At 39.9% G+C, this 13,442-nt stretch overlaps 1 protein-coding gene across 1 annotated transcript; it reads left to right on the top strand.

Moving 5' to 3' along the window:
• The first annotated feature begins 1,898 nt into the window (after nucleotides 1–1,898).
• On the top strand, nucleotides 1,899–5,474 carry LOC131682060 (exosome RNA helicase MTR4). The gene is made up of 4 exons (XM_058963235.1): nucleotides 1,899–2,161; nucleotides 2,218–2,313; nucleotides 2,379–3,438; nucleotides 3,579–5,474. The coding sequence occupies exons 1-4, from the start codon at nucleotides 2,040–2,042 to the stop codon at nucleotides 5,379–5,381; spliced, it is 3,081 nt and encodes a 1,026-aa protein (XP_058819218.1). The 5' UTR covers nucleotides 1,899–2,039; the 3' UTR covers nucleotides 5,382–5,474.
• Nucleotides 5,475–13,442: the final 7,968 nt, after the last annotated feature.

Below are 13,442 nucleotides of genomic sequence, written 5' to 3'. Positions count from 1 at the left end.
TTCACTATTCTCTTTGGCTTGTTCATATGTCAGTGGCGCCATAATTTCAAATGTGGCCAGAGTCCCAACTACAAATATATTTAAAATGACCGTTAAAGCTGGCGAAGCTTTGTTTTTGAGTGTTATGTCTGTTAGTCTGTGATTGAAGCACAGACTAACAGACATAACACTATGAGGGAATTCCCTCAAAAAACACCGGCAATTTTCCCAGAACACTAGTTCCATCTTTAATTCATGGTTCCAAACACTCATTTGCTGGGGGTTACCTCACAGGTTTGGGAACAATTTTCACTAGTGGTCTATCCCCCATATGCTAGTTCATACGTCAGTGGCGCCATAATTGCAAATGTGGCCACAGTCCTAACTACGAATATATTTTAAATCTCGACAAACATATGAACATATGATTACGGCCTAAAAGCCAACTGTCAAAATCCACTTTGAACGCAAATTCCAAACAAACCGTTACTAGTCGAACGCAGTTCACAACAGTTTATGAAAGAGAAAACTTTTCACTGTCAAGGAAGACCGATAGTGTCAAACGAGGACATGTTTACATTTTCTTGGAAAACCAATTAAAAATTATTCAGAAGTTTTAAGGTTGAGCATATCCCCGTCACCGTGGCAAGCAGAAAGTGCAGCAAAGCGAAATTGATGCCGGCAGAGTTTCTGCGAGCATTTTGCGCGATTTGTGCGAGAATTCTGGCAAAGAAAACCAACCGATGATGCTCACTTTTATCCAGAATCCTGCCAGGAATGTACGACCAAGATCTCTGTACGCTTCCTGCCACATCTTTGCAGATGTTTTGCTCGATTCGTGCTTAATTCTACCAGGTAGGAATTGCCAGCATCTTTGCACAGTTTATTTCCGAGTTATGCCAGGGTTTTGCTCGGTTCCTGTCAAAATTTGCCAGAAAACGTGAGCGAAACCGAGTTCGCCCCATTGACTTATTTGACGTCTAGGACACCAACACAGTTGCAATGTGTATAGACAACATACATATAACGCTATGTTTTCAATTCACCATCTGATTTAACCTCATTTGGCAAAAAACTACCCGATTTAACCTCAATCTCGCACTAACACAACTCCACATAGATTAGTCAATAGCTCAACTAACCCGGCAGGATACGCGCAGAAATCTGACAGGGCTGCCAAACCAAGACTGACAGAAATCTAACAGAGCGGCCTCTGCAAGAAAATTTGGTGATTGGGACGTGATGCTATATTTAGAAAGAAGAGCACCATCGGATTATGTAATAAAAGGAGAATTTTATTCTTCATTTAATGACCCAATTGGGTCATTAAATGAGAAAAAAAACTCTTTTATTACATACATCGATAAAGCTGATTTTCGTGATTGCAACAATGTATTTTTCCAACACAGGAACGTGAAAATAAAATTTAAATTTAAAATAAAGAAATATGTTGACAGTCTGGATTTGACACTATCAGAAGGATTTGGCATTTCGAATTTCACGACAAATGATGTTAGAAAAAAAATGAACACATGTTTTCCCGGTTTTCCCGCAGGGTTGTTTTTATTTGACATAAACACCATACAATGAATATAGTTTTTTTTTCATTTTGGGTGTTGTCTTGATGGGCCAGATGTAAACAACCGCAGTTTTCCTATGTATGGTTGCCAAGTTTATATAAGTTTAAAAAAAACAAAAACATCGTTTTTACGTATCATAACGAATTTTTTTTTTGAAATAATGTTGTATTATATTGGACCTAGAATTTATCGAATGGAATCGAAAACTGTATATTGCTTAATGACCCAATTCAAACCTCTAATATTTGTTCGCCATTTCTATTTTACTATCGTGCTCCCATCGAGTTCCCACCTCGTCGATTTATTAATCATTTTATTGTTCTTGAATTTATTTTAGCGTGTAGCATCTTTGAAACGTCAAGCATCACGTTGTCCAGATAAGTGTAAACAGCACGCTCTTTCGATTCTTTTAATTATTTCACTCGAATTTGTTTAAAAAGCTGAAAGATAAGTACTTGCTGAAGTTTAGTGGTTACAACAATGGCTGATGTAGATGATCTGTTTAATCTTTTTGATGCGGATAACGATAAGGACGAAAGTTGCAACGTTCCGATCGTTATTGACGATGATGATAAGGGAAAGGATTCGGATCTAGTGAAGGAGTAAGGCAATTTTATGCGCTTAAATTTTTTTTTCTGATTGTTATGTCCCACTCTAGGGAACCTTTCAAACGGGAGTATGACGAAGACGACGACGTCGAAGATGACGGAACGTGCAAACGTGCGAAAATGGAGTCGATTTTGGATGACATTAAGTAAGTTGTTTCATATGTTCAGTTACGAGTAAACCTAACTCAGCTCTTACCATCAAATGCTATAGCTTGGACAATATCGAATCCCGCATCAAGGTGCATACTATCCAATCTCCAGAAGCATGCACTCACGAAGTTGCCGTATATCCAGATCATAAGTATCGGCCGTTAGTTCCTCAAACCGGCAAACCAGCCAAAGAATATTCATTCGTTCTGGATCCTTTTCAAAAAGAAGCAATCCTGTGCATAGAGAATCAACAATCAGTGCTAGTGTCGGCACACACTTCTGCTGGGAAAACTGTTGTGGCTGAGTATGCTATAGCCAAATCGCTGGCTGAGAAGCAACGTGTCATTTATACCACACCAATAAAGGCACTTTCCAATCAAAAGTACCGCGAGTTTCACGAAGAGTTTAAAGATGTCGGATTGGTTACCGGTGACGTGACGATAAACCCATCCGCTTCTTGTCTCATCATGACAACGGAAATCTTAAGAAACATGTTGTATCGCGGATCGGAGATCATGCGAGAAGTCGGTTGGGTCGTTTTCGATGAGATTCATTACATGCGTGACAAGGAACGTGGAGTAGTGTGGGAGGAAACTCTTATTCTGTTGCCGGATAATGTGCACTATGTGTTTCTGTCAGCTACCATTCCGAATGCTCGACAATTTGCAGAATGGGTTTGCCACATTCACAAACAGCCATGCCACGTGGTATACACCGATTATCGCCCAACTCCCCTGCAGCATTATTTGTTCCCCGTTGGGGGTGACGGAATTCATTTGGTGGTCGATGAAAAGGGCCAATTCAAAGAGGACAATTTCAATACGGCCATGGCTGTACTCCAGAATGCTGGAGACGCTGCCAAAGGAGATCAGAAAGGTAGAAAAGGTGGACTAAAGCCGACCAATTCCGGCGAGACGAACATTTTCAAAATTGTGAAAATGATTATGGAAAGGAATTTTGCGCCGGTCATTATTTTTTCCTTCAGTAAGAAGGATTGCGAGATTTTCGCGATGCAAATGTCGAAGCTGGATTTCAACTCGACGACGGAGAAAAAGCTGGTCGATGAGGTATTCAATAATGCGATGGATGTGCTGAACGAAGAAGATCGGCAGTTGCCACAGGTAAATTTTAAACTATTTTCTTATTGAGTTTCAGATTTGTCGCTAGCACTACTTTGGCAAGATATGATTTGTAAAAGATTGAAGAAATGTCTATTTTCATATTCAAATTATTGACATGTGATCATTTATTCTACTTCTAGGTTGAAAATGTTCTTCCATTACTTAGGCGAGGAATTGGTATCCATCATGGTGGACTGCTTCCCATTTTGAAAGAAACAATAGAAATTCTATTTGGAGAAGGATTAATCAAGGCACTATTTGCCACAGAAACTTTCGCCATGGGGCTCAATATGCCAGCTCGGACGGTTTTATTCACTGGGCCTCGGAAGTTTGACGGTAAGGATTTCCGTTGGGTCACATCTGGGGAGTACATTCAGATGTCGGGTCGTGCCGGTCGGCGTGGTTTAGATGACAAGGGTATCGTAATACTGATGATCGACGAAGCAGTCTCGCCGGCGGTAGGAAAGGAAATCGTTCAAGGAAAACCGGACCCCATCAACTCAGCGTTCCATTTGTCGTACAATATGGTGCTGAATCTGCTGCGGGTGGAGGAAATAAATCCGGAATATATGCTGGAACGGTCGTTCTTCCAGTTTCAGAATCAATCATCAATACCGGATATTTATAAAAAAGTGCTACAAAAGCAGAAAGAGTTGGAAAAGGTATATATTAAAGATGAACAATCTATCATTTCTTACCACCACGTGAGGGACCAACTAGACACGCTTGGCAAGCAATTTCGTGAATACATTACCAAGCCGACATATTTAATACCTTTTCTGCAACCTGGTAGAATGATCAAAATTCAATCCGATGCCGGCGAATTCGAGTGGGGCATTATCGTTAATTTCAAAAAAGAGACTGGGGATGCTAAAAGCAACCCACTTAAATCGGAGATGAAAGTTATCATCGATGTGTTGCTGCATGTCGACGATGGCTTTGAGAAGGAGGGCGTTCCAAAGCCTTGTCCCGATAATAAACGTGGTTCGGTAGAAGTAGTTCCGGTTCTTCATACCTTAGTTTATAGAATCAGTTCGCTTCGCGTATATTATCCCAATGATCTCCGTCCCGCTGATAATCGTCGTTCAGTGCTTAAAACAATAAACGAGGTTAAAAAGCGGTTCCCTCAAGGACCTCCGCTACTGCACCCAATTAACGATATGCACATTAAGGAGAAAGATTTTCAAACTATTGTAGATATGATCGATAAATTTGAAAAACGATTGTATTCCCATCCTTTGCATGAATCACCTGATCTGGATAAGCTGTACACAAAATATATGGAGAAACTTGAGGTAGAACGTCAGCTGAAACAAGAAAAGAATGCTCTCCGCGAAGCGAAAAGTCTGCTGCATATGGATGAACTGAAGCATCGGAAAAGAGTGCTTCGTCGTTTAGGCTATTGTACAGCAGCAGATGTTATTGAGTTTAAGGGGCGCGTGGCATGTGAACTGAGCTGTGCTGATGAACTTCTTTTAACGGAAATGATATTTAACGGTACCTTCACTAACCTTACAACGGCTCAAGCGTGTTCCCTTCTCTCGTGTTTCGTTTGCGATGAGAAAAGTTCGGAGATTCCGGCTGCAACAGAAGAACTGTCCGGTCCATTACGTCAAATGCAGGATCTCGCGCGAAGGATAGCCAAGGTATCAAACGAGTGTAAGGTCGAACTAGACGAGGAACGATATGTGGAATCCTTCAAACCCTTCCTGATGGACGTAGTCCTAGCGTGGTGTAAAGGATGCTCGTTTCTACAGCTTTGCAAGATGACGGAGATATTTGAGGGTTCTATTATTCGATGCATGCGACGACTCGAGGAACTGTTGCGACAGATGGTACAAGCTTCTAAAACAATTGGCAATACTGATTTGGAAAATAAGTTTGCCGAAGCGATACGACTGTTGAAGCGAGATATTGTGTTTGCTGCTTCGCTATATCTTTAATGCATTTCTTTTTCAAAATTTTACTTATAGTTTCAAGTATTGTAATAATGAAAATTCTTATGTAAAGAATAAAAATAGACCAAGAATAAATAATATATTATGTTTTGTTTGTTTGACACATAACCCTTGCTTCTAAAATATGACGATACAACTTGAAATTGCATTTGCAGATTACGAAAACGAGCCTTAGCAGAAACCAGAGCGGTTTAAGCATTAGTTCGGTTCGGTCATAACACTTGATAGCAATCTGCAGTTTTTCAACTGCAATAGTCTTCCTCAAGATCATCTAATTTTTTCTTTATCAATGTTTTTAATCCTAGTAGTAAAGGTTTATAATTATTGAAGTGGGGTATTTTATCTTTACACTCTAGAAAACCATTCCCTCGAAAGTTTCAATTAATGAAAACCATTTTCTGGAATATCCGCATACCCAGAAATGCGACACCTAGAATGAACAAATATCCAGAAAGTCATTCCCCAGGAGTAACCATTTCCCAAGAATTAAAATGTTATTTTAACAAAAGATCGCGTAGTAAAAGAGCTTTATACTAGGTTTTATCCCATATTGAGAGTTTTGGCAACACTGTGTGTTATCTATCCTATTTCCCACTAGAGGCTAGTAATGATTTACATAAAAATATGTTTACATGTACTTAAATATATTCATGCAAAAACTTAGTTCATAGATTTAGGTAGGTGTTAGCTGAATTGATTTTCCGATGACCAAATTCGTATACAGCGCCAGACATTTTCCGAGGTCATCGTTCCATCAACCAGCCCAGCCTTAATGTACAAACATTACATTATTTGGATTTTAACATTACAATAACACTTTCGATTCCTGCCAGGAAAGATGAATCGATGCTTATTTAGTGTATTTTTTTTTCAATCTAAAGTTTTATTTGAAACGGCTCAATGCGTTAGCACAACTGAGCCGTGGGTCTATTAAAATAAAAGTAGTAAAAATTAAAAAATAAATTCTAAGAATGTCGGTCTGCCAGATCTTGTCGACGCAGCTTGCTGCTGCGTGTTGAGATCCGTTTTCTTGGCGGTGAAGCCGCTTGGGGGTCATTCAGTCTACCTTCTCTCGCGTTCTCGTTCCCGTCCATGTCATCATCGGTACTGCTTTCTTGCTGTTCACGATCAGAGGTTCTTATTTGTTTCTTGTTTTTACGGGTCGTTGTGGTAAATTCGTCCTCGTCGATATTTTCTTCTTTATTTGTGATGCTAGTCGTTGGTTTGGGAGCGGTCGTCGTGGTCGTTGTACCTGCATTATTGGTTAATTGGATCGTTGTTTTTGGTTTATCTAAAGGTGTCGGTGGCTGCTTGTTAGAGTTGGCTGTAGTTGACGACTTTTGACTAGTTGCTTCGGCGCATGTTTTTTCCGTAGTGGGCTGTACGGTTACAGAATTGGCATGTTGGTGTCTGTCCGGGATATGTGATTAGCGATGTCTGCTTATAGGTCACTCCATCCTTCGGAGATATGCATTCGATAGTCATGTAAGAAGGTATTGGTTTAGTCACTCGCATCCTCACAATACGAACACCGTTGGGAATGCCGGTGAAAAAAATTCTCCAGGTGTCATTCGTAATAGATTCTACTTCTCCATATTGTGACATGATTTGTTTGATGTAATCTTTCTTAGTGCGCGGGGCCAAATCATGGATACGCACGTCCATCATGTCGTTTTCCATATGCACCGGGATCTTGATTCTGGTGTTATTGAACTCGATCTCGTGTTGCATGTTGTTCTTTTCAATGAAGTTTTCTGCCTGTGCAAAACTTATAAACGTGATCAAAACACAGTTTTTAACGTGATGTAGCTGAATGTACGTAACTTCAGCGAGATTAGGCTCCACTTTAACTTTAACTAATTGCTCCACTTCCTGAACTGAGGGTCTAACACGAGTTTTATTAAAGTTGATCGAAATCGTGTTATCCCGTAGCATGGTCACTTTTGTTTGATTTGGCAAACTCATTTCACTCCGCAGCCGGGGGAAACAATAAAATACTGTTTGTGCACTGATATGATATGGACTGCTTGTGCGATAGGCACCGATCGGCTTGTAGGTAGAATTGACTGTTTCACTTGTGCGGGACGATTTTTAGCTTCTGCTCAAGGCGAGATGTGAAGACAAACTGATGTATTTACTTTGATGTATCACCAAAGAAATATAGACATAGAAAATTCTTCTAAGAAACAAGGACAGCAAAATGAGATCAAAATTGCAAACGGTTAGTGAGTTTACAAGAATTTCCAGACACAGTAGAACATTGATAGATCACGTGTATTCCAATTTTGATGGGGTTCATTCGTATGTAGAGGCCGATTGTAAAATTTCAGACCATGAGACAATTTCAATTTTACTGGAGAATGAACCTAACCATGAAGAGGATAAAGTTAAAATCAAGTGCTGGAAAAGATATTCGAAACAAGCTATGTCTCAACTGGTTTCGAGAAGCATGGATTTTACGGAATTGAATGGAAATTTGGATAACAAGGCAGCTGTTCTAACTAACGTGTTAAAAGAGTGTACAAATAGTTTAGTTTCTCAAAAGTTTGTTAATTCAAATAAATCGAACAGCTGGTACTCTTTAGATCTTTTGCGTCTTAAACGTAAAAGGGATAAAAAGTACAAGAAATTTTGCAGAACTAATAGTGAACGTCTTTGGAATGGGTACACACACGCGCGAAATATTTATTCACGGGCCTTGAAGAAGACCAAATGTGAATATATTCAAAGGAAGATCGATCAACATCAAAACAACAGCAAAGAGTTATGGAAAATCCTAAAGAATTTAATTAAACCTAAACGTAGTTCCTCGTAGTCCATAACTTTTAACGGGAAAGAAGAACAATCTGAACAAATAATAGCTGAAAAATTGAACAGTTATTTCGTTAACAGTGTCCAACTGATCAATCAAAGTATTGAGCTGGTCAGTGAACCTGTGGAAATAACACAGCCGATTAATACTAACTGTAGACTTGACGGATTTCACCCAATCACTTTTGAACAATTGAAAGATATTTGTTTTTCTTTGGGAAAATCGGCTGGTATCGATAATGTCAATGCAAAAGTGATACAGGATTGCTTTCATGTCATCGGACACGATCTGCTGGATCTTGTAAATGAATCGCTACAAACTGGGCACGTGCCGACAGTTTGGAAGGAGTCACTTGTGATTCCTATTCCCAAAGTTACTGGGACGGATAAAGCCGAAGAGTACCGCCCCATTAACATGTTGCACACATTAGAGAAAATTTTAGAACTTGTTGTTAAGGGCCAGCTGATGAGTTATTTGAATAATAATAATTTGCTAATTCCGGAGCAATCGGGATACCGAGAGGGACACTCTTGCGAAACCGCTTTGAATCTAGTGTTAGCAAAATGGAAAGAGAAAATCGAGGTTAAAGAGACTATATTTGCTGTATTTTTGGATCTGAAACGCGCTTTTGAGACAATTTCGAGACCTTTACTTTTGAAAGCTTTAGAGCGATTTGGTATCGGAGGGATAGCACATAAGTGGTTTGAAAACTATCTATGTGATAGAACTCAGAAAACTAGTTTTAACGATTTTGTATCTAGTCCTCTCGACAATCCTCTTGGAGTGCCGCAAGGTAGTGTCTTGGGTCCTATTTTATTTATTATGTATATAAATGACATTAGGCGAGTTTTACGATTTTGTGACCTAAATTTGTTTGCTGACGACACTGTTCTGTTCATTGCAGCTAAGGATATAGATGAAGCCGTGGCGCATTTGAACGAAGATTTGCATTCCCTTGCTCGTTGGTTAAAATTTAAACAATTAAAGTTAAATGTTGCTAAAACTAAATATATGATTATCTCTTCGGCTAATACTAGGCCTGACGTTAACGTTAAAATAAATGGTGAGACTATTGATCGCGTTAGTGAATTAAAATATCTTGGAATAATCATTGATGATAAGTTAACCTTTAAGTCTCACATCGACAATGTCATCAAAAAGATTGCTAAAAAGTATGGTATATTGTGTCGTCTGAAAAATGATTTAACAATTAGTAGTAAAATTTTATTATATAAATCTATTGTTTCACCACATATTGACTTCTGCCCGTCCATTTTGTTTCTTGCCAATCAAACACAAATATTGAGGTTACAGCGATTGCAAAATAGAATCATGCGATTAATTTTAAAATGTAACAGATACACTTCCTCTAGTTTCATGCTAAGCGCATTACAATGGCTCTCTGTGAAGCAAAGAATTTATTACTTAACAATGGTGTTCATTTTTAAAATAATTAATGGAATGCTACCTCGATATTTGTGTGATCGAATTGAAAGAGGAAGTGATGTGCATAGGTACAACACTAGAAACGCGTCTGATGCAAGAACACCTAACTTTTTATTTAGTAGATCACAGAACTCCTTGTTGTACAAAAGAATAAGTTTTTCCAATTCGATGCCTAGACATATTAAACGTGCGGCAACATTAGCGGAGTTCAAAACACTATGTATTTCACACGTAAAATCTGCTTTGTAGACAGATTTGTTGAATTTTCATATTTTGGAGTTATTTGAATAACTATGTAATACCACGAAGATTGTATTTTTTTTTCTCTTCTATTATTTGCATTTAGTCACACTAAGTTATTATATTCGCTATGATGATGATGGATTTTTGTTAATTGTTTATTATAGTTTTTAAAAATAATGAGATGTCTACAGAAGTCTGAGCCACGCGCGCGATAAACAGATAGAGACTAACTTGAAATCGAACATGGTGACCAGTACTAAGAGCTCATCGGGTTGAATTGAAGCTTTTAGACTTTTGTTGTGATCAGGGTCTGATTTGATGATGGAGTTGCTTTGCTGGCTTTGCTCGACAATAGAGTTAATCTCGGTTATTGCTGCCATAGCGGCAATAACGGAGTTGGTTCGTTGAGTGGGGGGCTTGGTGATTTCTTCTGATAAAACAAGATATCGGGTTCAATTCCTGATCAATCCAGGGTATTCCCGGAAAGGAATATCCCTGGGTTGCCTTGGGTTAGTGGTACGCAACTTTCAATAAAGGGGCCTGATGTGGATGATATAACTCGATTAGACTCTGCACTGCCACTAGGCTCGTCACTTCTCACCTTAGCAGGTGGTAGTACCGATGTCTTGGTCAGGCGGGAGGAGTCTTACAGAGAATTATCAGAAATGGAAGCTATTGGGTTCAATTCCCGATTCTATCAAGTATCTTCCCGGAATGGAAATTTTCTTGATGGACCCTGGTTGTTGATGGAATATTCGAAATATATCTGGTTACGTTCTTTTGAAGGAAAGGCTATGTCTGTAAATTGAACCAGTCCGTTTTTTTTGTTAACTGGTCTTGTCATGATTTAAAATATTAATTATCTTCTAGATAACTCGTTCAGCTCACACCTTTGTGGGGGTATGAGGTGGGACCATCATCATCATCATCAATTTGATGTCATATTTAAAAAATCTAGAGCTGATAGCAAAATGAGATTTCAATTTGATGCTATTATCAAAATATGATTTCTACTTGTTGTAATTTTGATGTTCGACTTTGCTCGGATTAAGCTTGATGTCGATGTGGCGGATCCCGAAGTTGCCGGAATCCGAAATGCCACGAACCATGTCCCGAATCATATCAACTTCGTCGATCTCGCAGCATCCAGTGTCGACTAATTGTCTGATAGTAGCTGAACAGATCGGCATTTCTCTAGGCAAAACGCCATGCCGATGTCGCCACTAATACTTTCGGACCACACCCACTCATTCCGTCGAGTCAGCATAGGTCTTGAGATCGTCCATGTAGAAGGTATGGGTCACCTCTTCCGGTACCTTTCTCCATACTTTATCTGATAGCCATGCCCGTTTCGATTGAGTGTCCTACTGAGCGAGTTAAAGGAATCGCCTTGGAATGTCCCCTTCAAGATGTGGAGCGTTTTAGACCGCAACACGTCTTTTCCACTTCTGAGGGAAAGATGAAGGTGCTTATGATATTGTGCAGACTTGCTAGACAAGTAATTGGTCTGTACATTGATGGGTTGAACGTGTTGCTGTCCTTGGGTGAGGAGAATTGTGGTACCACGGGTGACAATTGGCGCGGTTCGAGTTAGGCCTTATTGAAACAAACATCGGTCAGCTTCTTGTACCACAAGCAATGGACACCGTCTGGTTCAGGTGCCGCCCAATTTCTAAGGTACCGCGTAGCTTCATGTACGTTATTGGTTTCAAGGGAGACAGCCAACATCAATTTCTTCGCCTGCCCATTCCTCCTCGCCCCTTAGCCACGGTTGCTCTTCGTGATGTTGTACTGACCCAAAAGCTAGTGACATACGGAGACCTTTGCTGAAATCGGGCTGATTTTATCATATAAGCCATAGTCAATGAGTGAAGTTTTTCCGTCAGCTGGTGAGCTCCTAGCACGCGACGCTCATTAGGTACAATAGGGTGACAGGAAAAAAATGACCCTTATCGGCCCATCTCTGAGTCGATTCCTAGTCCCACTAGGAGTACTTGCACCAAATTTGAAGCAAATCGGACAAGTCTAACTACCGGACCAACGGGCCTGAAGTTTGCATGGGAATTTTCAACAATTTACATGGAGAAAACCCACCAGCACGCATTTTCGCCGCTAGGTGGCACTATATGCATCGTATTATCACTGTAAGTGAAAATAAGAAGGATAATTGAATTGTCTACAACTTAGTCGAAGATTGCAGGTAAATCCGACTTTGAAGTTATTAAACTTTTAACGAAGTGATGTCTGAGTCAGTTTTGCATGGGGCCTAATAGTGCATGGTTGTGTATCAGTACTCGATTCACACGAACTAAACATTTTTGTGAAATAATCGTTAGGTTTAGCTCAATGGTATGTTCAGAAGAATTATAGTAAATAATACGAGTCATGCTTTGATTAGAAAATTTTAGTTCCACCTGTTACCGTATAGAGGGCGCCAACACTAACTTTTCAACGGAGAGAGATAGAAATTTGGTGTCTTCTACAAAGTTATAGAACAGGCATTTTTCAGTATTTCTTCTGAACATCTCGATACTCTATCTCTCTTCTATGAAAAGTTAGTAGTGGCGCCCTCTATGCGCGCACAGGTGGAACTAAAATTTTCTAACCAAAACATAACTCGTATTATTTACTATAATTCTTGTAAACATACTATTCAGCTAAATCTAACCATTATTTCACAAAAATATATAGTTCGCGGGACTCGAGTACTGATACACAACACTGCTAGGCCCCATGCAAAACTGACTCAGACATCACTTCGTTAAAAGTTTAATAACTTCTTTTAACATAGCCGGATTTACTACTACTTTTTAAGTTGTAGACAATTAAAATATCTTTCTTATTTTCACTTACAGTGATAATACAATGTATACAGTGCCACCTAGCGGCGAAAATACGAGCTAGTGAGTTTTCTCCATGTAAATTGTTGAAAAATCCCATATAAACTTCAGGCACGTTGGTCCGGTAGTTAGACTTGTCCGATTTGCTTCAAATTTGGTACAAGTACTCCTGGTGGGACTAGGAATCGGCTCAGGGGTGGGCCGATTGAGTTTTCAAAAATTTATCATTTTTCTGGGCAGTCTAAGGTACAATGACCGCAGCCACATGACGACATAATTTCATCGATATTTTGCCGTCTCTGTACGCGGTCAGCCTTCCAATAGCGGCACGTTTGCTCGCGATCCGGTTCGCCAATCTCCCCTACCATGGAGGTACTTGCCTTCCCCGGTGATGTCGTCTCTAGGTGTAAGGCCGCTTACAGAGTGGCGGCGAGAAGCTGAGCTGGTGCTGATGCTGACATTAGAATGCGAGATGCGAGAAACCTGCTTGCAGCTTATCAAATGGAGCCTGTCAGAGTGAAAGCTTAGCGGATCGGCGCCGACTGCCTGCTTTTACTCTGACAGGCTCCATTTGATATGCTGCGACCAGGTTTCTCGCATCTCGCATTCTAATGTCAGTTCCAGCGCCAGCTCAGCTTCTCGCTGCCACTCTGTAAGCACCCTAAGTCGGTATCCTAAACATCTAATGATTGCCACTGCAGCACA

This window comes from Topomyia yanbarensis, chromosome 2 (genome assembly GCF_030247195.1).
Source record: "Topomyia yanbarensis strain Yona2022 chromosome 2, ASM3024719v1, whole genome shotgun sequence".
NCBI classification, from domain to species: Eukaryota; Metazoa; Arthropoda; class Insecta; order Diptera; family Culicidae; genus Topomyia; species Topomyia yanbarensis.
Note: the sequence above shows the minus strand (reverse complement) of the source record. Positions and strands in the feature narration are given on the sequence as shown.